The 22681-nt window shown below is 38.6% G+C and overlaps 1 protein-coding gene across 1 annotated transcript in view; it reads left to right on the top strand.

Annotated features, from left to right (window-relative positions):
* The window catches only part of MOXD1 (monooxygenase DBH like 1), a 93094-nt gene that overhangs the window by 38537 nt on the left and 31876 nt on the right, over positions 1-22681 (top strand). Inside the window, exons 5-8 of the mRNA XM_034765640.1 lie at positions 10381-10560; positions 14139-14241; positions 18676-18842; positions 20448-20639. Of these exons, the coding sequence (XP_034621531.1) occupies positions 10381-10560; positions 14139-14241; positions 18676-18842; positions 20448-20639 (642 nt within the window). The remainder of the gene's footprint in view (positions 1-10380; positions 10561-14138; positions 14242-18675; positions 18843-20447; positions 20640-22681) is intronic.

The following is a 22681-nucleotide window of genomic DNA, read 5'->3' on the forward strand; positions in this document are numbered from 1 at the left end:
CAATTAATAAGTAAAAAGTGATTTTATTAAATACAGAAAGTAGGATTTAAGTGGTTCCAAGCAGTAACAGACAGAATAAAGCAAGTCACCAAGCAAAATAAAATAAAACGCGCAAATCTGTGTCTAATCAAACTGAATACAGATAAGATCCTCACCAGTTCTAGAATGCTCCCTTTTACCGGCTAATCTCCCTTTAGCTTGGGTCCAGCAATCACTCACACCCGTTTCACACTTTCTTTTGTTCCAGTTTCTTTCAAGTATTCTGGGGGGTAGAGAGGGCTCTCTCTTTAGCCAGCTCAAAATAAAATGAAGGGGTTTCCCAGGAGGTTAAATAGACTTTCTCTTGTGGGTGGAGACCTCCTCCTTACTCCTATGCAAAGTCCAGCTTCAAGATGGAGTTTAGGAGTCACCTGGGCAAGTCACATGTCCATGTATGACTCACAGTTTTTACAGGTAGCATCCATTGTTTACATGCTACCTTGAACGTTGAACGTCCTCAAGTAGACTTCTTATGTGGATTGGAGCATTCCAGGATCCATTGTCCTTTAAGTGTTTCTTGATTAGGTACTTAATTTCAACATTTCTTTCTCCAGGAACTGACCAAATGCTCTACTAAGGTTATTTAGAAATCAAGCCAGTACACAGACAACATTCATAACATTAATAACTTTGAATACAAAAATGATACATGCATACAAATAGGATTAATGCATTCAGTAGATCATAACCTTTACGGAGATATGTTACATGGCATATGTAGCATAAAACACATTCTAAACATATTTCCATAAAGCCTTATGGGAGGTACCATCACAGTCATATTTACACTCATAGGCATATTTCTATAAAGCATTATGGGGTGCAACATCACAAGGAGATTCAAACTTTTCCAAGAAAAAACCCTTAAATGTACACCTTGCACATTTTAAGCACAGTCTCTTCATGACGTAGGTGTTTGTATGCCTCAAATTTGTGAGCAAAAATGGCAGCATCTATAGCCACATCAGAGTTGGTTGTGTGGCCAAACTCCACACTTCTCAGTGGAGTGTGATCCTCCCCTGAAGTTTTTTCTGTATTCCTTTCCAGTAAGAAATATGTAAAGGGTGCAGCTCCTTCTATGTATCCCCATATTATGATATCCCATTCCATTGTGGCCAGCTGCAGAACATGAATATCTATATTCACCCGCTCCTATCACCTTGGTTTCTTTTGTAACTAATGATCACCCAAACTCTATACTGGTGCACTCACAATGTCATCATGCAGTAGGCAATTACATACTCTATACAGGCCTTCAGGTTTACATGGATGACAACTTCTTATTAAGAAAATGACCAGTATCATAACTTAAACTTTTTCTTAAAATCCAGCATAGTGAAGGGACACAAGTGTGGGTCCCCATATCCTCTGGGATTCAGCTCCCTAATCCCCAAATCCTCTAACTGCCCCCATTCCATGATGGAAGAATTGGTCTGCCTTGTGGGGTCATCTTCTATCTATGCTTGATATTAAGGCCCCATTACCACAATTAATTTCTACTCCATCTCTTCCCCCCTGCTCCTCACTCTCTGTTCTGTGTATGGTTTTGGGGATATGGTAGTGACTAACCAATGCAGTAGTGTAGCTGAGGGTAAACAGAATTTACCCATTTCTTACTGGGGGAATTTGGAGTTTAGTTTAGGAGTTTACCCACTTCTTTTTTTACTGCTACACTTCTGAACCAATGCACCAAAGATGCAAGGAAATCCTGTTATAGGAATGTCTGCAATTAGTCTGACTATTCTCTCCATCATGGTAGGTAATAAAATATTCCTGTAACCATAAATATATATCAGCCAAAACTATGGTCATGCCTGCAGTGGACAGGTGTATACCACTCTTTGTGTAAATACCAGTGTAGCTAGCCTATACTATTACTAGGTAGGTAATAAAATAAAAATGAATGAGACAGTACTGGGTTTTGGATCTGAAACATAAGAAGTTAAATATTCCTTTATTGCTTCATTATTTTCACAGAGTAGTAATGGTGTTCCTGATTACTTCAGATTAATTTTGTGTGGCGTGTGAGAGCTGCACTGAGATCTAAGATTCTGTGGTCGCACTGTGTGTGTATCACAGCTGCCATGCCAATATGCCTCATGCTTGAGAGAGAAATTACAGGACAGCAGTGTAAGATAACTGAATGAAACATGTATTTTCTTGACCCAAACATTTTATCAGTTTACTCCTCAGGGTTGCATTTTTTACTCTGTTACTGCAATCTGTTATCTTAACAGGCTGAGGACATACCTGAGGGGGAAACAAGTCTCTGTGAATGCTCATTGTGATGTATGTTTCTTTTGGATTGAGATGACTTTTAAATTCTGGAACTCTTTCTAGGTAGTAAGTTCAAACTGGTTAGTTGGAAATAAAAGCAGGAATTTAGGAGTGGACTGGGTGACAGTTGTAATTGTTGTCCACCTGTACTCATTTTGAAATCTTTGCTGTTACTATTTTGTTTTTGTTTGTTTCTTCTTACCCTATTAAAGTCATTTAGTTTATGGTTGCATGGCTGCTTATTGGGTATATGGAGGCATAACAGTTATCATTAGGATTTTGTATTTTAATTATGATGATTTTGGGGGGATTGCATGAATTTAGAATCATTTAATTTAATTATGATAACCTTTGAGGAAATGGGAAAACAGCATGAATTTAGAAATGCAAAAAACAGAGCAGCATTTAGCTGCAACTGCATATTTATTCCAGTGAAAATCCTACAGTTTCAAGCTACAGTACAGTAATTCTAGTCTTAATGAGGTATAATAGTGAAATTTAAATAAGAGTCTGTTATTACATTAAGCAGCATGGTCAATCGGCAAACAAATGTCCCTTTTTTTAACCATAAACAGGAAATGTCAATACTCTGAATAATATTTTCCATTCAGATGGCAAGGACATTGTTCCCCACATTGATGACAGAATTTGTGTTCAGTAACCTTGCTAGATGGTTTAAATTACCTTCAGAAGCAGTTAAACCCAGACTCCAACAACACAGTTTATAAAATAAATAAACAAAACAACACTGTTATTTCAATTCAAGATTATATTCTTAATTTGAAACTGTCACAGAATACACTCCACATGCACTAAGAAGGAATCATCCAAGTTTAAATGTCTGGAGTTGGGTGGAGCTTCTGCAGTTGGTATGTAAAGTTTCCCATCCTCCAAGGGAAATTTACCTAATCTGATCATTTGGTTCTTTCTCCTGCAGCCTGGGCCTTTTCCCATTTAAGCGATCTTTGAATTAATTTGTTGTAAGAAGCAATTTACTTCAGTAACAACAAAATGTAATTGATATTTTCCCCACATCCAAGGTCTGGCTAATGTAAGAAAATATTTTAGAGGGAACCTTGTTTTAATCTGAAAAAATATCAAGACACATAGTGGTGCTCAGTGTCATATATAAATAGTTCTGAGTGGAACTACAACAGTGACTTTGTTATGCTTAGCACAGTAGACTCCAAAAATCACACGCTTTTTAAAGATGCATATATATTTGGTACAGCATAAATTCTGGAACTCTTTCTGGAGGGCAGAGTTCAAAACTGATCAGTGAGAAATAAGGACTGAATTTAATGTGGACTGCATGACAGTCACCAAAACATATGCACACGTTTAACCTTACACACAGTGATTAATCCTTTGAACTACTCACAGTGTGTAAAATTAAGCACATGTTGTAAGACTATGCAGAATTCAGACCTATGTAAAAATTCAGTATTTGAAGCATATTTTTCAGCATACCACATGGGAGATGGACAGATGCCTTGGCTATTCTCAAAAAGAAGAACAGGAGTACTTGTGGCACCTTAGAGACTAACAAATTTATTAGAGCTTAAGCTTTCGTGGACTACAGCCCACTTCTTCGGATGCTTGGCTATTCTGTGAGTTTAATTTCACAGCTTCTGACAAATGCTCTCCACAGGGTGGAGGTGTTTGCAGGGCTACAATGGGGACAAGAGTGTGGTCCCCAAACTCCTTGGATTCCTATGAAAATAGATTTCAGTGGTGAAATCCTGGCCCCATTGAAATCAATGGCAAAACTCCCATTGACTTCAGTAGAGTCAGGATTCCATCCCAGCTCTGCAGGTCCAGCTACATAAGGCTTCTGCTCATTTGACCTGCCCTGGCTTGCATGGTGCTTTACATATGTATATAAGAAGTGGAGCTGATCAGAAAATGAGGACAGGATGTTGTGCAGAAAAAATTACACCAAAATGACAAAATACATTTCATCACATTTTCAGCAGAAAATATCAACTTTTTGTCGAACCTCCCCCAAAACATTTCAGTTTACAGCGAATATTTTCAGTTTTTAATTTTCTGAAGAAAAATCTAGAACTTTTAAGTGAAGCAGATACTTCCCATCAAAATTATTGCTTAGTTAAAGCCCAATTTTTGGTTGAAAAAAGTTTCAACAAAAATATCTTCAATCAACTCTAATGAGAAAACATGGACCTTACCTGGAGGAGTTTATCATCTAAATTGGACAGGCAGATCAACAGATAATGAAAAAAATATTGTTGATATATGGGAAGGTAAAAGTAAACAAGAAGGTAATACTACATGTCAAAAGCAAGAGAAGAGCAAAACATCTGTATGTCTGTCATTGAAACTGTCTGGTGAAAATTAGCCAGAGCTCATTTTCAAAAAGCATTCATAGGTTTGGTGAACCTGATTAGATAAAATAACTATCCTAAACCATCCTGAACACCAATGGTCAATACACAAAATCTCATGTCACTTTTTCTAATCCATTTTTTCAGACCGTAAACTAGTATTCTGGACCGCTGAGCTGAGCACTATGGGCAGCTGATGGTACCACATTCAAATGACTGTACCTATCCACTGCATAGCTTTTGTGTAAGGCCATAGCCTTGCTAAGTGGCATTTACCATGGAGAGTATATCCTCCTATAGTGATTTGCTAGCAGTGGAGCACTCACAGGAGGTTCTGGGTACTATATGGTTTAATGAGATGTGGGTGACTTATACAGCCATGTACTCCATAGAGTAATGGGTCTCTTGTCAGTCTTGATGCTGTGGAAGGACAGTTACTCCAGGGAATGATCTGGATTCATTTTTCTGCATTGAAGCACTGCTGTACACACTTGCACTATGGTGCCTGGTTCATAAGACACGGACACACCTACTCTGTGCAAGTGTGGCAGGGTGCTGGTTGAGAAGCCCTTCATCAGCTCCTGCCACTCCAGCCCCAATCAAGGGGAATAGATTGGGGCTGGGTGAATAGCCCTGTGCCTGCCTGGTAACTGGCCGCACCTGCCAGTTTTATTAGCCCAGAGCTATAAAGGCTGGGAGGAAGCCAGAGAAAGAGAGGAAGGTATGGAGAAAGGTCAGGTATAGAAGGAGGTGGGAGCTGCCTAATCTGTTGCTGGCCAAGCCTGTTGTAGGCAAAGTAGCTGTGAAGCCTCTATATAGTTGTGAACTGGTGGTGGGAAACTTTTAGAGAATAAAGAGCATGGGTGTTGCACCAGACTGCAGTGTTCCTGACTCATTGAGGAGGGAGGTGCTGGGGTTGGATACTCAGGGGTGCAGTGTGCACCCTGTTACAGCAAGAAAAGCCCCTTTTTTGCAGCCTGCATTATGAAGATCACTTGCTTCAGTGCAGGGAGTATGGAAGTGCTTTTGTATCTGGCTAACAAATGTGGCGTCCCATGCGAGCCTGGGGCTTTAGCAACACTACTACTACATTTTAGGAATTTCTCATCTGTAAACAGGTACAGAATTGGGCCACAAGTGACTACAGAAATATGCAATAATCACAACTGCATTTTATTTGAAGAATTTAAAACATAAAAATTAAATGGAAACCAGCTTTTGAATCTGAACAAATGAATAACTAGTTTCAGTTTTTGTTGATGTTTTCATTTTAGTGGAAAAACAACACTGGAACAAAAACTGATTGGCATTTCTTTACACAACAAAGAAATCCAAAAATTGTTTTGCTAAATTTGGTTGACCAGATTTGCTAGTGAGATATTTCTGAGGTGGAGGATGGGATACGGTTTGCTGGCTTGGATCATTTGTAGCCATTAATAACAAGCTACAGCTGTAACTTCAAGGAAGCAAAGCAAACAAAAAGAGACAGAAAATAGTTATAAACAAGAGTAAGCTTTCTGATGAGATTTCTTCCTAGCAGGAGTCCTGACATCTTGGCACATTAGATTAGATTAATTTGAAATTTCATCCTGTTTAATGTTAATCCCATCAGTACCTTGAAGCTGGTTTTCAACAGAGTTGAATGCAAAACCCCTGTTAATAATGCTATATTTAAAAAAAAAAAATCAGTATATATAAAGAAAAACAGTATGGTTGTGTTTGTGTAATAGGTGAATGAATAATATGCAAAAGAGGACAAGAATTTATCTGAATAATTATTGGGCACTGATGAGTGGAAAATCAAAGGCCAGATTCTGGTCTCAGTTATTCCTTTGTAAACATGGAGTAACTCAACTGACTTTAATTAAGTTACTGTGGATTTACACAGGTCTGATTGAGGTCAGAATCTGGCCCAAAATTCTAGTTTGATATTACACTGACAGGTCTTTGGAGTTAGACTTGTGGCCATTGTTAAGAGGATACATTATGATGAAAGATGGTATAAAGGGGTGTAATGGCTCCCAAATTATGAAGTTTGCTACTAGAGGAGGTTTCTAAGGTGTTTGAAGTGAATTATTAAATCCTGTAACAAAGATGGACTTTCACAAAGTTCAGATGTGTGGCTATGTGAACAATTTAAAAAACTTAATTTACCCAATCAAGACAGGTCATGCAGGTCAAACGTCATAATCCGACTATTTAGAGTCAAAAAAGGCATATTCTTGCTTTGCCCTGGGCAAAATTGTAATCTTCAAGCCTTGATCATCCCACAAAGAAGCTCCCAAGGAAGAGAAAAGCCCTTCTCTCTCCTCCCTTTCTCAACACTCCCCACCCCCCTATAAACAAAATTTGCTACATATCCCTCCAATGAAAGGAATTCCTTCCATTTCAGGTAGTGGGGTATAAAACATGTACATGGGTATTTGTGTGGTCATTCAGAAAAATCTTGTGCCCAAACTTTCATGCTATAGAGGGAGTACTGTAGAAAGGAAGTGAGCAAGAACTAGTGGCAGCAATAAGGAAGTGGCAGTTGATTATTTTTTTATATATATATATATATATATATATATATATATATATATATATTTAAAATTCTTGTGAAAACTAGGCACAATTAGGGACTTTTTAAATACTTTTTACACTCCTAAGGGTTTTAGGCATTTTGATTTGGGGTAGATGTGGGGCTCTCATTCCCTAGTCCATTGGTGGTAGGGTATGTGAAGCAGAAAATTCCTCTGCCTTGGGGGAGAGAACTGACTGACAGGCTCTGATAGTACAATATCTCCTGTGGGCTTATTCATGACACAGTTTACAGATCAACTCTGACAGCTGATTCTCACTTGCATTTCAGCAACTGCTTAAATACCACACATAGACAACTAAAGAATTAGGCAAAGTGGGGATGGTAACATTGTAGGTAACTATAAATGAATTCCCCCTCCATCTTGTCTTTCTCTTTCAATAATAGTGACTAATGGATGACCAAATCTTGCTACAAGAATTGGGTAAGAATCAGCAAGGAAAGGTGAAGGAACCAAATAGCCAAGTCAAGAGTTGTGCCTAAATTGTTACAAATAAATGCCCGGAGTCTCATTTATGCGACAGTCCCTTCATGTGGCTCTGGCAGTACATTTGTACCAGGAAGTGGGGCATAAATGCAATTTGAAGGCTCATTTACACTGTGAGAGCAGAGTAAAGGGACTTTTGTGTAAATGAAAATCAGATCTAAAATGAATTAGTGACATAGGTCTGCAAAGATTGTTTAGTCAACACAGAATATGTCTGACTTTTCATAAGTTTTTCCCAGGACTTTACTCCCCTACCCGACTTTACTATGACAAATTAAAACCTTTTTTTCCTAAATTATTCCGAAGTTTGGCTTCCTCCTTTATCCTATTCACCATACTGAATTAGTAGCCTTCGACACTCATGGGCATAACACTTCTGCTGGAATAATTGGTTTGTTTCTGTGACTGGTGTTTTGTAAAGGTAGAACTGAACCTAAGTAGCTTAGTTTCAGGTTCTTTGGCTTTTGGATTAAAAGGCATAGAAGCAAATTTTAACTTTGCACTTTAAAAAGTTCAAATAATTGGGAAATCAGAATTTATAAATTAATTGGTCCAAAGATTCAAGTTTGGGTGCCTAAAATTAGGCATTATAGAAAAAACATATAATAAGAAAAGCATATACTTATCATTGCACTGACATTTTTAACAATGTACAATATATTCATAATTCTGTCTGAAGAGTATAAAACCTCTCTCAAAATGCACTGCAGAGACACAACTGAAGGATTTTTAAATTATTTTTAAAAGACTTTAAAAAAAGTTCAAAGAAAGCGGAACCAAAATATTTATTTGAAATAATGTTATTGTTTAGATAACAAGATGTCAATGACAGGATGTAGTTTTCTAACTTTAGTGATGTCCTATTGCTTTGAAGAGAAATAGTTTTTGAAGTAGTGAGTGTAAGCACAGCTGGTGCTGGGATCCTGCAGCAGCAGGTGGACGTATCACATGTTTGGACAAGTACCCTTATTTCCATGGCATATACAGAGAAAACATTTCCCATAACCTTTTCACTGAATCCATTCATAATTTACATAGAGATTCTAAATGCTGGGGGCATCTACTCCTATGTAACTTCTGAGCCACGGCGGTGTGGGCGGTTTTTGGTTTTTGCACTTCTTGACAGATATGCAGGTGCTCTGCATGGAGCTGAGTCAGGGAAACATCAGGTTGAGGTGGAATTCTCATAATGGAATCAGCATTAGTCCTGGAAAGATAATGGTGGAAATCTCATCACTGTGGGAAAACTGCTTGCATTACGGTAGCTCCTTTTCCAATAAATACATTTTGTATTTGTACAGTGGTTTGGGAAAGTGGCAAAGTGGAGGAAAATGGGGGAAATAATGCAGAAGATGCTTCCATCAGGAAGACTTTAAGACTTGCCATCAATAGTAAACTCTGATACACTACCTGAAGATCTGGTGTAAATCAGTATAGTGCCATTGACTTCAATAGAACTATGCTAATTTACATCAACTGGGGACTTGGCTTTGGTGTGTGCAGACTCTGTGTGGCCTGGTTTGTATGCATTCATTTTGATAGTCTGAAAAAGGTCCAGTGACATAAATTTCTGGAGACTGGTAATGTGCTCCCAATATTTTAACAAGAGGTTCTGACAAAAAGTGTTCTCACCAGTTATGAGCCAGCTGTAACAGAGAAGGTGAAATTGCAGGACTGGGGAATGTGTTCACTTGTTTTCCCATTTAAAGAAAAAAAGTATTCTCATAACATTAAAAGGAGACAACACTACTAGGCAAACAAACATATTAAGCGCTACATGCCAGAAGTGATTATATTTTTGCCCCTGAAATATATATGCAGTATATGGACAGCATAGCACAGGGCTTCTCTTGTGTAATTTGAAGAAGGCTTGGATGGAGTGGGGTGAAGACCTTGAAAGGGTAGTGAAGGAGAGGTTCTCTCTCTTTGAATATTTTTGGATAGCCTGACTTTTAGTGGAATCTGGTCTATTCAAAAAGCAAAAAAATTTGCTCTTCAGAAACATTCATGTTTGCCCCAAGGATGTCATCTCTGACAGGGATGATTTAATAGCACCCAGATAGAGGAAGAACTCCATTAGATAGCAGTGAAATCACTCCAGCCTTCTCTTAAGTTCAGTGGCAGAACTTTAACCAGAGGCACTCCTGAGAGCCCTCCAGCACGTCACTCCAGCAAACATACTACAGCATCTATTCTGTGATGGGTGACTTCATGTAAAACATTCTGGGTAACATAGTTTGTAAAATTAATTCTGTTTCCTTACAAATGCCATGGTAACCAGAAAGTGTCTGTTTACACACTGAAAGAGGTTGGGTTTATTTCATGATAATCAACTTTCAGACTCACTCTAGAAGTATGCAAATTATGGAAGATTCTGTATCAAAACTGACCAATCATGGGTCTAGTGTCCCATGGATACTGTTGAGCAATCATGTTCTTTATCCTACCAGCAGTGCCTCTTGGAGTTGCACAGCACTGAAGTAGCTCTTCAAACACTATAACCAGGCTATATTTTATGACAAAGCCTTCTCCATTAAAATAAGAACCCTCCATATTTTTGGGTGAAGTCTACATATCTATATTAGTTGTTTTCTGTGACTTAAAATGATTCCATCCAAGATGTCATCTTTTTTTGGTGTGTGTGTTAACAGGTCGAACCATTGATACAGAAGGGCCATGGGAATCTGGTGCACCATATCCTACTTTATCAGTGTAGCAGCAGTTTGAATGACAGTGTGTTGGACTACGGCCATGAATGCTACCACCCCAACATGCCAGATTCTTTTCTCACATGTGAGACAGTCATTTTTGCTTGGGCCATTGGAGGAGAGGTAGGATGAATGGCTACCTGGGATGATTTATCAATAAAGCTTTAAAGGAATGTGCGTCACAGTGAAGGTTTTTCCATACTGCCAATTAGTAAATTGGATTTCATGCTACAGAATTTTGGTCACTAGGACTTTTACCATATTTGAAAACTGTTTGAGATTGTGTTCTGCCATTACACACCTGCACAGTGGTGTAATAGGGAGTGAGAACTTGTGCTCTCCCCTTACATGCAGTGCAGCCTTGGCACTCAAGGATGTGCAGGGGCTTTGCCTTGAATGCCACCTCCAGGAAGCAACTGGTAGAGAGTGGGGATTAGGTGGAGTCATGGCTCTCTCTTGGGAGCAGCTGTTGGGAGAGTGGGGATGGGGAGCAGGCGGAAACATAGCTCTGTCATTGTCATAAAATGATTGTTGTAAACAACACCCCCCCACAACAAAACATGAGCCCTTGGGTTCTTATTTTGATAGTCAAGATATAAATACAGTTTTTCAGGAAGAAGTTACATCTTATCTTAGCTGGTCACTTAGGCCTAAAACTACAAAGGTACTTAGGATCCTCCCTACCTAGAGTACTGGCTTTTGTGGAGCCCATTCTTACTCGCCTATCTCTCCCCATGCATTGGATAGGGAGTATAGGCACCTAATTCAGGCTTTGTGGATTGCAGTGCATTCCAGTGATTTTCTAGGCACCCTAAAAGTTAGGTGTTGCAACACTCAGGGTAGGTCTACACTTACCCGGTAGTTTGGCGGCAAGCAAATCGAACTTCTGGGTTCGACTTATCGCGTCTTGTCTGGACAAGATAAGTCGAACCCGGAAGTGCTCGCTGTCGACTGCGGTACTCCAGCTCGGCGAGAGGAGTATGCGAAGTCGACGGGGGAGCCTGTCTGCCGCGTCTGGACCGAGGTAAGTTCGAACTAAGGTACTTCGAACTTCAGCTATGTTATTCACGTAGCTGAAGTTGCATACCTTAGTTCGAATTGGGGGGTTAGTGTAGACCAGGCCTCGGTGTCAGAAGGCCTAAGTCCCTGTGTGGATCCAGGCCTTAAGCTCTTTTCTTTAAATCATATATAGCCACAATAGCTAAGTGTCTCACCTTACAATGTTAAATTTTATTGATCTTTTCTGTATAAAATGTGATAGGGATATTAAGTTCCAAGTTAAAAGTAGTGGAAAATAATGTAGAAAGTGCCGACACTTGTGGAAAAAATGACTTGGGAACATTGGCTTTGCCATATCAGACTGCCCCATCTAATCTGGAATCCTGTCTCCAGCAATGGCCACCACCTGGTGCTTCAGAAGAAGATGGAAAAAAACAAACAGCCCATAGTTAGTGATGAAAATTAGGTAAGGACAGGAGGGTTCTCTCCAAATAAAGACAGAGATTGATTTCACACTGGCACAGATCCTTGTGTGCATTGCTGTTACTTTGCACCACATGGCAGGTGTAATTTGGCAGTAATTCTGGTATAGCCAGACCAGGGAGTATCACCCCCACGGAGAGGGTGATCCTGCACTAGTGTAGAGCCAAGAGAGGGGCTTATATGCCACACATCTTTCCTGCTGCAAGCATACTGGTCATGTTTAGTCTTGAGAAAAAAAGAGGGAAGGACACCTGTACCATTTTTCAGATATGTTAAGGGCTGTTCTAAAGAGGATAGTGATCAGTTGTTCTCCATGTCCACTGAAGGTAGGACAAGAAGTAATTGGCTTAATCTGTAGCAAGGGAGATTTAGGTTAGATATTAGGAAAAACTTTCTTCCTATAAGGTTAGTTAAGTACTGGCATAGGCTTCCAAAGGAGGTTATGGAATCCCCGTCATTGGAGGTTTTTGGACAAACACCTGTCAGGAATAGTCTAGGTTTACCTGGTTCTGCCTTAGAGCAGGGGGCTGGACTTGGTGACCTATAATATCTGTGGAAATTGGCTGTGACTTTTCAGCTCGGAAAAGAGATGACTAAGGGGGGATATGATAGAGGTCTATAAAATCTTGACTGGTGTGGAGAAAGTGAATAAGGAAATGTAATTTACTCCTTTACCTAACCCAAAAACTAGGGTTCACCCAATGAAATTAATAGGCAGCAGGTTTAAATCAAACATAAGGAAGTACTTCTTCACACAATGCACAACCTGTGGAACTGCTTGCCAGGAAATGTTGTGAAGGACAAAACTATAACAGGGTTCAGAAAAAGAACTAGATAAGTTCATAGAGGATACGTTCATCAATGGCTATTAGCCAGGATGTGTAGAGATGCAACATCATACTCTGAGTGTCCCTAGCCTCTGTTGGCCAGAAGCTGGGAGTGAACGACGGGGGATGGATTACTTGAGGATTGCCTGTTCTGTTCATTCCCTCTGGGGCACCTGGAATTGACTACTATCGGAAGACAGGATACTGGGCTAGATGGACCATTAGTCTGACCCAGTATGGCCGTTCATTTGTTCTTATGGCTATGGAAAAGAGGACACAATCCTGATGGCATGCCAATCCTAGGCTATGTTTTCAGCCCCTTGCAAATGTTAAAGTTAGGGCAGTCCTAATGGTACTGTCACACTGTGCAGCTGGAACTTCCAAGCACAGTCAAGCACCAGAATCAGGGCAGTCCAATGGACAACTTTAGGCTACTTTTGCACATCACTCCTGAGGTGCTTTGTGCATTTTGGCCATAACTCTACACTCTAGCCTCATATTTGTAACTTTCCTCTACCTTGGTTCAAGTGATGTAAGAAGCTCATATAAATAAAATCTGGTTTAACAAAGTTTATCACAGTCTTTGCAAGGATAATCCTGTTGTTAATGCACTAGAGTAGGAAAGGGAAGATCTGGGTTCTATTCTGGCTTTGCCACTGAACCTCTTAGTGCCTCAATTTCCTCATATGCAACATAAGGATGATAATATTTATTGCTTCCCATAGAAGTATTGTGAGATTTAATTCATTAATGTAAGCCACTAGAATGCTGGGAGCCTAGAATACAAAGTGCAAAAATACTATTTGTATCTGGGAAACAGTGTAACTTGGTTTCCGAAAGGTCTGAAGTTTGATAAATGACCTCTTCTAGTAGATCTAGGATCACTTTTGAGGCTCAAATAATTTTACTGAGAATGCAACAGTTTGTCTAAGAACAGTCTAAACTCATATAACCAGCATATTATCTGGAAATTGTTGCTTTTAAAAATTAGGAACATTTTTACTTTAGATTCAAATGTTCATAAAAAAAAAGTATTTTCCAACTAACCCACTTGATGATGCAATACTGACACTTTTTAAATTTAATTTCCTTTTGCAGCTCGGTTACCAAATGTAGGATGAATATTCTGTTAGCGAGCAGCAGAGCTGAATATTTTATATAGGTTTAGTGGTTTGGTTTATGCATTCATTATTATTTAATGGGATCTATCATTCCATGATGCCATGTCCAGTAAGTTTTAAATAGAATTGTTGTTTGTCCATAGTTCACATAATTCTTATTTACATTGTTATACCACTGTTTTAAAATCAGTAGGTATATTGATCAAAACAAAACTGACACGTGGTCAGGACAGGAACCCTATTAACCAGATGTGCATGTTTCAAATTACAGGCCTTTACATATCCTCCTCATGTTGGTTTATCCATTGGCACATCAACAGACCCTCAGTATGTGCTTATGGAAGTCCATTATGACAACCCATCATATCTAGAAGGTATGTTCATTCGTCCTAACCATAATATTCAGGATTTCAGAATGTACTGCATGCTGATGTATCTCATCCTTTCACCAGAACAGGTGAACTAAATTAATAGCAAAATAGAAGTCCATTTTCCTCTGATATTGTCCTTATTCATTATCAGATCCAATCCTTCATTCCTTGCACACCAGAAGACTCGATTGAAATTAATGGAAGTTTTGGATGCACAAGAATTCTGGATCAGGCCCATCATGAGCAATGAATAACTGTTTTATTACTAAATACTTCATATTGTGTCTGTTTGTATCCTGTTCCTTACATTGATAAGTTTTAGCCTTGCTGAAAGATGACTAGCATTAATTAGCTTACATCAAGTGACCTTGAAGCATACATAATGTAAAAACAATCAAAAATTCAGTAAAAAGAACGAGGAGTACTTGTGGCACCTTAGAGACTAACAAATTCATTTGAGCATAACCTTAATACTGCTACCACTCTGAAAAAAATTCAGTAGAGGAATCAGGGAACAAGATTAAACTAAGAATAAGTAAGCTACCACAATTGAGGGCAGTTTCTGAAAACTGATTACTCAGGATGCTAGACAAATCACAGATTAAAGGATGCATATCTTGAAAGATTTACTCTCCTTTTGTAATATTATTTTTTGTATTTTTATCAAAAAGTTGAAGAAAGTTACTTAAGTTAAATAGAAGCAAAAGGAATTTTTGCTGTGAAACCAGAGACATCCCAGAATAATCTAAGATATTTCAAAGCTGACTTCTGAAAAGATTAGTAATTCATTTTGGATCTTAAACAAATATATGCTGAGTTACCTGAGAATTTACTGTTATCTGGCAAAATGCTAGCTGGGTAAAATGTACCACAGGCCCTTTTAATTCTCACTTAAGATGAATCTATCATCATTAGTAAACTCATGTCCATATTAAATCCTCTGCTCATAGCTTAAGAGACCCTATCTCTCTCCTATTTTTTGTATTAGTACAATCAAGTCCACCTAAAATACATTTATTTAATTGAGCACTTTCTCCATTCTGCAAACCTCTGTAAGTTTCTCAGATATTGTCAAAATCAGTTTGCACTAAATACAAGAGTCCCCATTAATATCACTGACATTTAATGATTTTCCATGAAATATCAGCTGAAAATCAGAGATTTCAGGCTCCAAGGAGAGCACTTAATGTTAATTATCCTCACAGAACCATTGTTTTGTTTTAATTAACCACACTGTATAATTTTATGGTTTTATATAAATGACTTGTAAAAAAAAAAATGAAGGACATGGGCAGACTGGAATGATAATTTAACTTTGGAAGCCATGGGAAGGATTTTGCCTCCTGCTCTGGCCCCCCTATGTTGCCATAAACAGCCAGCAAGAGACAAGGGAAAATGTGCCCAGTGGAGGCACAGTATGGATAACACCAAAGGTGGCCCTATGCTGCCACCCCCCATCACTACTGCATGCTCTGCTGCAGGAGGCATGCAAGGAGCAAAGGGGTGAGGGCCTATAGTGCACAATGCTATGGGAAGGATGCTGTCAATTATTAGAACAACTCCTGGCTACTGGACCAGACTAGAATCTTGAGGGCACAGAATTGTCATAAAGTCACATCTGTCCTCCCTCTTTCTATACTATATCTTTTGTGCGGTTCCTGCTGGCGTTGCAGAACAGAATCTTAGCCAATGCCTCCACTGAGGGATTGAGGGTAACATTTTCAAAAATGATTTAGGAGCCTAAGAATAATTGACTTACTTACGCTCCTAAGTGCCTAAACCACTTTTAAAAATGGGACTCCTAAATAGGGTTGCCAACTTTGGTTGGATGAATTCCTGGAACTTTCATCACGTGACATTATCTTTAATTAAAGATTAATCTTTTGTCCTGGAGTCTCCAGGAATTATCCTGGAGGGTTGGCAAACCTACTAAGTCACTTAGGCAATTGTGAAAATGTTACCCTTAATTTTTGTGTTGAGGAAGGTTTTGTTTGAAAATCTCATTGGAAACTCTCAGATATTGCCAGAAAAAGGTTTGTCATTTTGACATTGACAATAAAGAGGCTTGACTGTACAAAATAACGTATTCTGGAGCAATGAGGTCATAGAGGTTAAAGCTAGAAAGGATCACCAGATCATCTATTCTGATCTCCTGCTACCACAAGCCATCAGCACCACCTAGCACCTCCACACTAAACTAAACAACCAAAATTAGACCAAAGTATTACAGTCCACACGACACTAAGTTATTAGTTGCCACAGGCAGAGAATACGAGGGAACAAGGTACATCAATGCCTGAGGCCCCTGCAGTGGCAGGGAAATGATTAACTGAGATCATAATCCCAGATAATCCTGGCAAGTGACTTGCACTTCATGCTGAAAAGGAAGGCAACCTGCCCCTCCCCCCCCCAGGTCACTGCCAGTTTGACTTGGGGAGAAAATTCCTGCCCGTCCCCACATATGGCAATTAGTTAGACTCTGAGCATGGGATCAAGAACCAACCAGCTAAGCCCCTGAGAGAGAGAATGCTCAGACCCACCTCAGAGCATTGGGCCACCCTATCCAGTGTCCCATTTCCAGCCATAGCCATCTCTGATGCTTCAGAAGAAGACCAAAAAAACCCACCCAAACTCAGAATACATTGGTGCTCCAAAGAGATGAGATCCTACAAGGAGCTCAGAAAAAAAAGTCAATTTAGAGTCCCAAGTACTACAAGTATTAAAAATCAATATGTTGCTGGCTCCCTTGTCACCTCTGAAGAGGTTGTAAGTCATGCACTGTACTGTAGATCAACAATAGTAACTGGTCATGTATAGCATAGACATGGAAAAATCAGGACATATCTTACATTCAGTTTGCCAACTCAAACTTGTAAAAACTGGATGATACTCCAAGATGATACTCCAGGTCCCCAAACAATTACACAGTTTAGATCTTGCATACTTTGAATGGGCACTTTAGAAAAACTATTCGTAGATAGGGAAAGATCTGTCTTAACATAGCCAGCTAATAATATTGTATTGATGTAATATATGGTTGCAGGCATCATGTCTGTTATGTTTCTTAGAAGAACTGTACAAGTCACTGGAAAGTTTCTTGCCTTCTTTGACATTCTTGTTAATTTACTTGCATTTTTAATTTTCTAAGGCAAATATTTTAAAAGGGGGGAGAAATCAAAGAAGGAAGTGACAGAAATGATCATAAAAAATTAACACATAAGGAAGGCATATTCTTTTCTATTATATCCTGTCTAATAAGAATACCTAATACAAAGATAAATAATCAGAGGCACTAAATTGACTTTTGACTGGAATGAATTGTGATGAGGTAAATAAATACATAAACGTGACTATACATTTTGATGTATGAAATGGTCTTGGACAAATATCAGTTTGACTCTTATAAATTGTCAGTCTTTATACATAAGGCTTAGCTTCCTTCAGTGACTTCATATTAATATAGACATGTGTCAGGCTAGAAAAACATGTCCTTAGCACTTCCACAGGAAGCTCAACACCCATAGTACATTGACTACCACAAAACAATGGTGTGCACAGAGTATAGCAAAAATCTAGAGATGTCCCCGATTGTAGCACCAAAATATCCTTATCTAGTTCTCCCTCCTCTCTCTGAGATTTATACAGTGAATAATCATGTTCATCATTAAAGGCTCCTGGAGCTGACAGGGAACAAAGAAGTTGCAAAAGAGGCTTGCTTTGTCTCCAGTGACATGCTGCAATCAGGAGAGCCGCCAGCTTTCCTGCCGCCCTAGGTGGCGGAAGGTCCTGCCCCAAAATGACGCCCCCCACAGAGGCAGCAGAAGGTCCCACCGCCGAAATACCACTGCGGTTGCCACCCCCTAAATTGTAGCGCCCTAGGCGACCGCCTAGATCGCCTAATGGGTAGTGCCAGCCCTGGCTGCAATCTAAAAGGTTTCTTTACAGTCAAGCCAACAGAGAGGAAATATACCACAGATGTTACGAAGGGATAAAGAAACTTACAACTGGATGAAAATAGATGTCTATTATCTAAAACCCTCCAAAATGCGTTGAGCTGCTTTTCAAATATTTTATTTTAAAATCACACATTCTGCCTTTTGAGATTTTATTATTCACTTTCAAAGATTGCCCATAATCTGCTTTTGTACCCTTTAATTTCCATGTAAACGACTAAGAGGAGTATGACAAACATTTTTCATACAGGTTAATGTGATTCAGATATCAACATACCTTATTTGACCACTTTCTTGTGAGTTACCTTTATTTATAGCTTCTCTGATTCCTGTAAAATATTTAACCCATTTCCAATTTAAAACCTCCCTTGCATGATTTTCATGTAAAAATTTATGAACAAAGAGTTTATCTGAGAGAAACTCTGTGATTGGAATTTTTTTATCCTGATTTTTAGCCACAGTTGACAATGCTCTTTTGTTGCAGGTTTGATAGATAACTCTGGACTGAGGCTATTTTATACTACAGATTTACGGAAATATGATGCTGGGGTTATTGAAGCTGGTGTCTGGGTTAGCCTCTTCCACAATATCCCACCGGGCATGCCTGAATTCATGTCAGAAGGTCACTGCACTCTGGAATGTCTCGAAGAAGTATGTGTCCTGTCTAATGCTATTAGGTTTTGGTCTCAGTATTAATTTGTGATGGCATTTTTAAATTAACTTCTTGGGAAGAATAACAAATATTAGTTAAAGTAACTTGAGCAAAGGCATTTGCCACTTACTAGATACCAAAACTTTGGATCTTTTTGGATATAAGTACCTCCTTTTCAAACAATAGAATTTTTAGTATTTTTTAAATTATGATTTTCTCTGTGCTGAGATTATTCTATGAAGTTGAATTTGTAACATTCAATATTTCAGTTGTAAATATTGATACCATATAATGAAGTATTATATAAAATAATTTAATATTTTATACACTTTTTAATATAATACTAGATAAAACATTTCACTCTGCAGAGCAAAGACATCATTGTATAGAAAGCTAACCATGAAGACTTGTGGACAGAGATTAACTAAGATCTATGCAAAAGCTAAATGTTCTATGTATTGAAGTCACAGTCTGAAAAACAGTGTTAGATCAATCAATGAAGACTGGTTAAGATACAGGTACTGAGGTTTTGCTGTGTCCCAAAGTATTAAATTGTACAGTCTCAGTTTCATTAAAAGACCTTTAATGTAGTTTTGAGGAGAGGATTCTGTTCCACTTTGTGTTATTGAGATATGGTATGAAACCAGTGATCAAGGTACTATATAATATTCTCGTTGATATTTTGTCCTATCTAGAGTTGGGACAAGTTTGAATGTATAGTTAATTTAAGCTATGGTTTGGGTTTAAGGCCAAACTAGCGTGAGGATTTGGGTATGCAACTGACAGTACCAAGATGGTGGTGTTGGTGGTTGTAGCAAATTTCAGCCTAAAAACGATAAGATCTGTTCTTGTGAGGTTGCTGCCATCTAAGGCCACATGTGAAACGAATCTGGAAAACATGTGCTTTCCAGTTTTCGATCTAAACAGAAATCAGAACCCCAGAGTACGTTTAGATCTGTGTTTGAAACACTCACACCACTTGGAATTTGGGGATGTGTGTGCCAGATAGGACTGAATCAGATTTACCAATCTTCTGTGCTAATCTGTCAAAGAATACTTTAAAATTGTTTTGGCCTGGAATGAAAACTTTAGACTTAATTCGGCAGTATTCTGGTATCAGCTCACCTGCAGTTGGGCAGAAGAACATTTTAAACAGTAATTCCAAACTTTCATCTTAAACTGCCTGTCTTTGCATGTGCTTTCTAGTAATGTGGTAACAAACTGAAAATCATTTGTCACAATAAAGACACACTCATATGCAGCCTGTAGCTATGAAATTAACATACCATTTTAAAAACTGTATTTTAAAGGTCAGATTCTATTGGTTGTGTACTGGGAATGTGGCATTCCAATTAATTTTAATGAGAGCTACATATGTGCATCAAAGACTAATAAATACCGCTTAAATTATTGTTTTTATTGTACAATGGCAATTCAGTTTTCATTTGGTATTTTATATTTGCTCTTTCTCCATATTGCACACTGCTTATATTACTATAAACTGAGGAAACATACAGTGCATTTATATATTTAACATTCTCATTCATCTGTTTACCTTTTCTGCTTGTGATGTACTGACAGTTTTGTTGGTTTCCCTTTGTCAGGCCTTGGATGCTGAGAGGCCAAGTGGGATTCATGTGTTTGCTGTTCTTCTCCATGCCCATCTTGCTGGCAGAGCCATCAGGATGCGTCACTTCCGCAGGGGTGAAGAACAGAAGCTGCTTGCTTATGATGATGAGTTTGACTTCAATTTTCAGGAATTTCAGTATCTAAAGGAAGAAAGAACTATCTTGCCTGTATGAATCTCTTAATTCTTCCCCTGACCATAGTTTGTGAGCCACAGTGACTAATATTTTGTTCACAGTTAGGACTAATTTTGCTTGTGAAATGACTTTTCTGTCTTACTCACTTTCCTGCTTTTCACAAAACCACCATCACATTAGAGTTGGGAAAATACCCTAAACAATATCCCATGAATATTTACCTAATTTTTTAAATAATATTCTTTGATCATGTTCTGATCTCTTGTGTGTTTGGTTTCTACAAACATTTGAGTAATTGAGTTTTATTGTCACAAATGTTTGTGGAAAGCACATTTTAAACTCTCATATGTGAGTGTGCCAATTTTTTGGTGCGTTCATCCAGTCAGGGAAAGAAAACAACACCATATGGCTTTTCTGACCAATTGTAACTAACACAACACATCTTGACTATCAAGTACTTGCAAAGAGCTGTTTATGTTCAACCTCACACAGACAGGAAATCAGTCAACTAAGTCTTCCATTTATTTTAAATTTTTTATTTATTGCTAAAGGGGAAAAACTTCATTACTCCATCATGCTCTGCATTGACCTTCACTGAGTAACTGAATCTCCTTGGGGCAAGAAATCATGATGTCTTATTTTCACTGAGGCACTTAGCACACTCCTGAGCATTGTAAAATAAATAAATAATATAATGCACAATTTAAAAAAATACAAAAATCTTCAACACTTTTTATTAACAAATACATTCAATTCAATCACCATCTATTTGCAGACATTCCATGAGAAGAAAGAGTCTAAATTCATTACAGATTATTCACTCAGCTCTTGTTAGCTCCGACTGGCAACTTTTTGGCAGTCTTGGCAGAGAGGCTACAGACTGAGGGCTCGATTCTGCAGGGCTCTGAGCATTCCAGTCAAGATCCAGCAAAGCAGTTCATCATGTGCTTATCTTCATGCAGGGGGAGCAGTCCCGTTGACTTCAATGGGATGGACACATATGGGTAAAGTTAAGCACCTGGTAATTTTTTCAGAATTGGGGCCTATAACAGAAAGTAAGTTGAAAGTTACAAGAAAAGGCCTCCAGAGTGACTGAATGTTAGCTTAAAACTGTCAGTCTTCCCTTCACAATCCCCTTCATCTCTATCTCTCCTCCCCCATACCAGGTTCCTTTGATACTTGCCCTTCTAAGGTAAGAAACTGAAATGGGAACCTTTATCTAGCTTCCAATTCAAAGCCTGGCCACTTCTCAGGTGCAGCTGTGCTTGCAGGGGAGAGCAGTATTTTCTTTTTGAAGTCTGACTGCTAACAGTCCAGTGGGACTTCAAAAGAGAAAGCACTGCTTCCATCTCCAGAGAAGAGGTGCAGGGGTTTGGAAAGGAGAAAATGGGGGCTGGGAGAGGATTAGAAGTTTGAATACCTTTATAGAAAAAGCCTGTATGCAAATTATAGAGAAAAGTCCCTTTTAGATTAAAGAATAAACAGAAATATATAGAAAAGAGACTGAAAAGCACATTTGCTTGAGTATATTATGAGCAACTCAAAAAGAGAGGGTTAGAATGGAAGTTGGAATTCAACCTTCTTTAAAGTGGCCCTGGTCTATGCCTGCTATAATATGAATCATGAGCATCTAAAATATCATAATTTGATACCCAATGATTCCAATATTACTGCTACCACAATACATATAATTAATAATATTGCTTATTGACAGTATGGTAGAACAATTAATTCAAAGTATTCTGAGACATTCCTATCACTCTCTCTGTCTGTTCCTGCATGTGCTGTTCCTTGGAGTTGTTGAGTTCATACTATATGTTCTCTGCAAGTATTAGAAGCTTATGATGCATTTGAAACTGGAAGAGCTAATCACCAACCAAAGAAAGCTTTGCTGGATATTCTATAACTACCTGTACTCAAAGGGCCAGGTACTCAGCTAGTGTAAATCAGCATAGTTCCACTGACATCGATGGAGCTTTGCCAATTTCCATTATCCAAGTCATTAATGAAAATGGTGAATAGTACTGGGCCGAGGACTGACCCTTGCAGGACCCCACTAGATATACCCTCCCAGT

The sequence above is a fragment of the Trachemys scripta genome, chromosome 3, assembly GCF_013100865.1.
Source record: "Trachemys scripta elegans isolate TJP31775 chromosome 3, CAS_Tse_1.0, whole genome shotgun sequence".
In the NCBI taxonomy this organism is placed as follows: Eukaryota; Metazoa; Chordata; order Testudines; family Emydidae; genus Trachemys; species Trachemys scripta.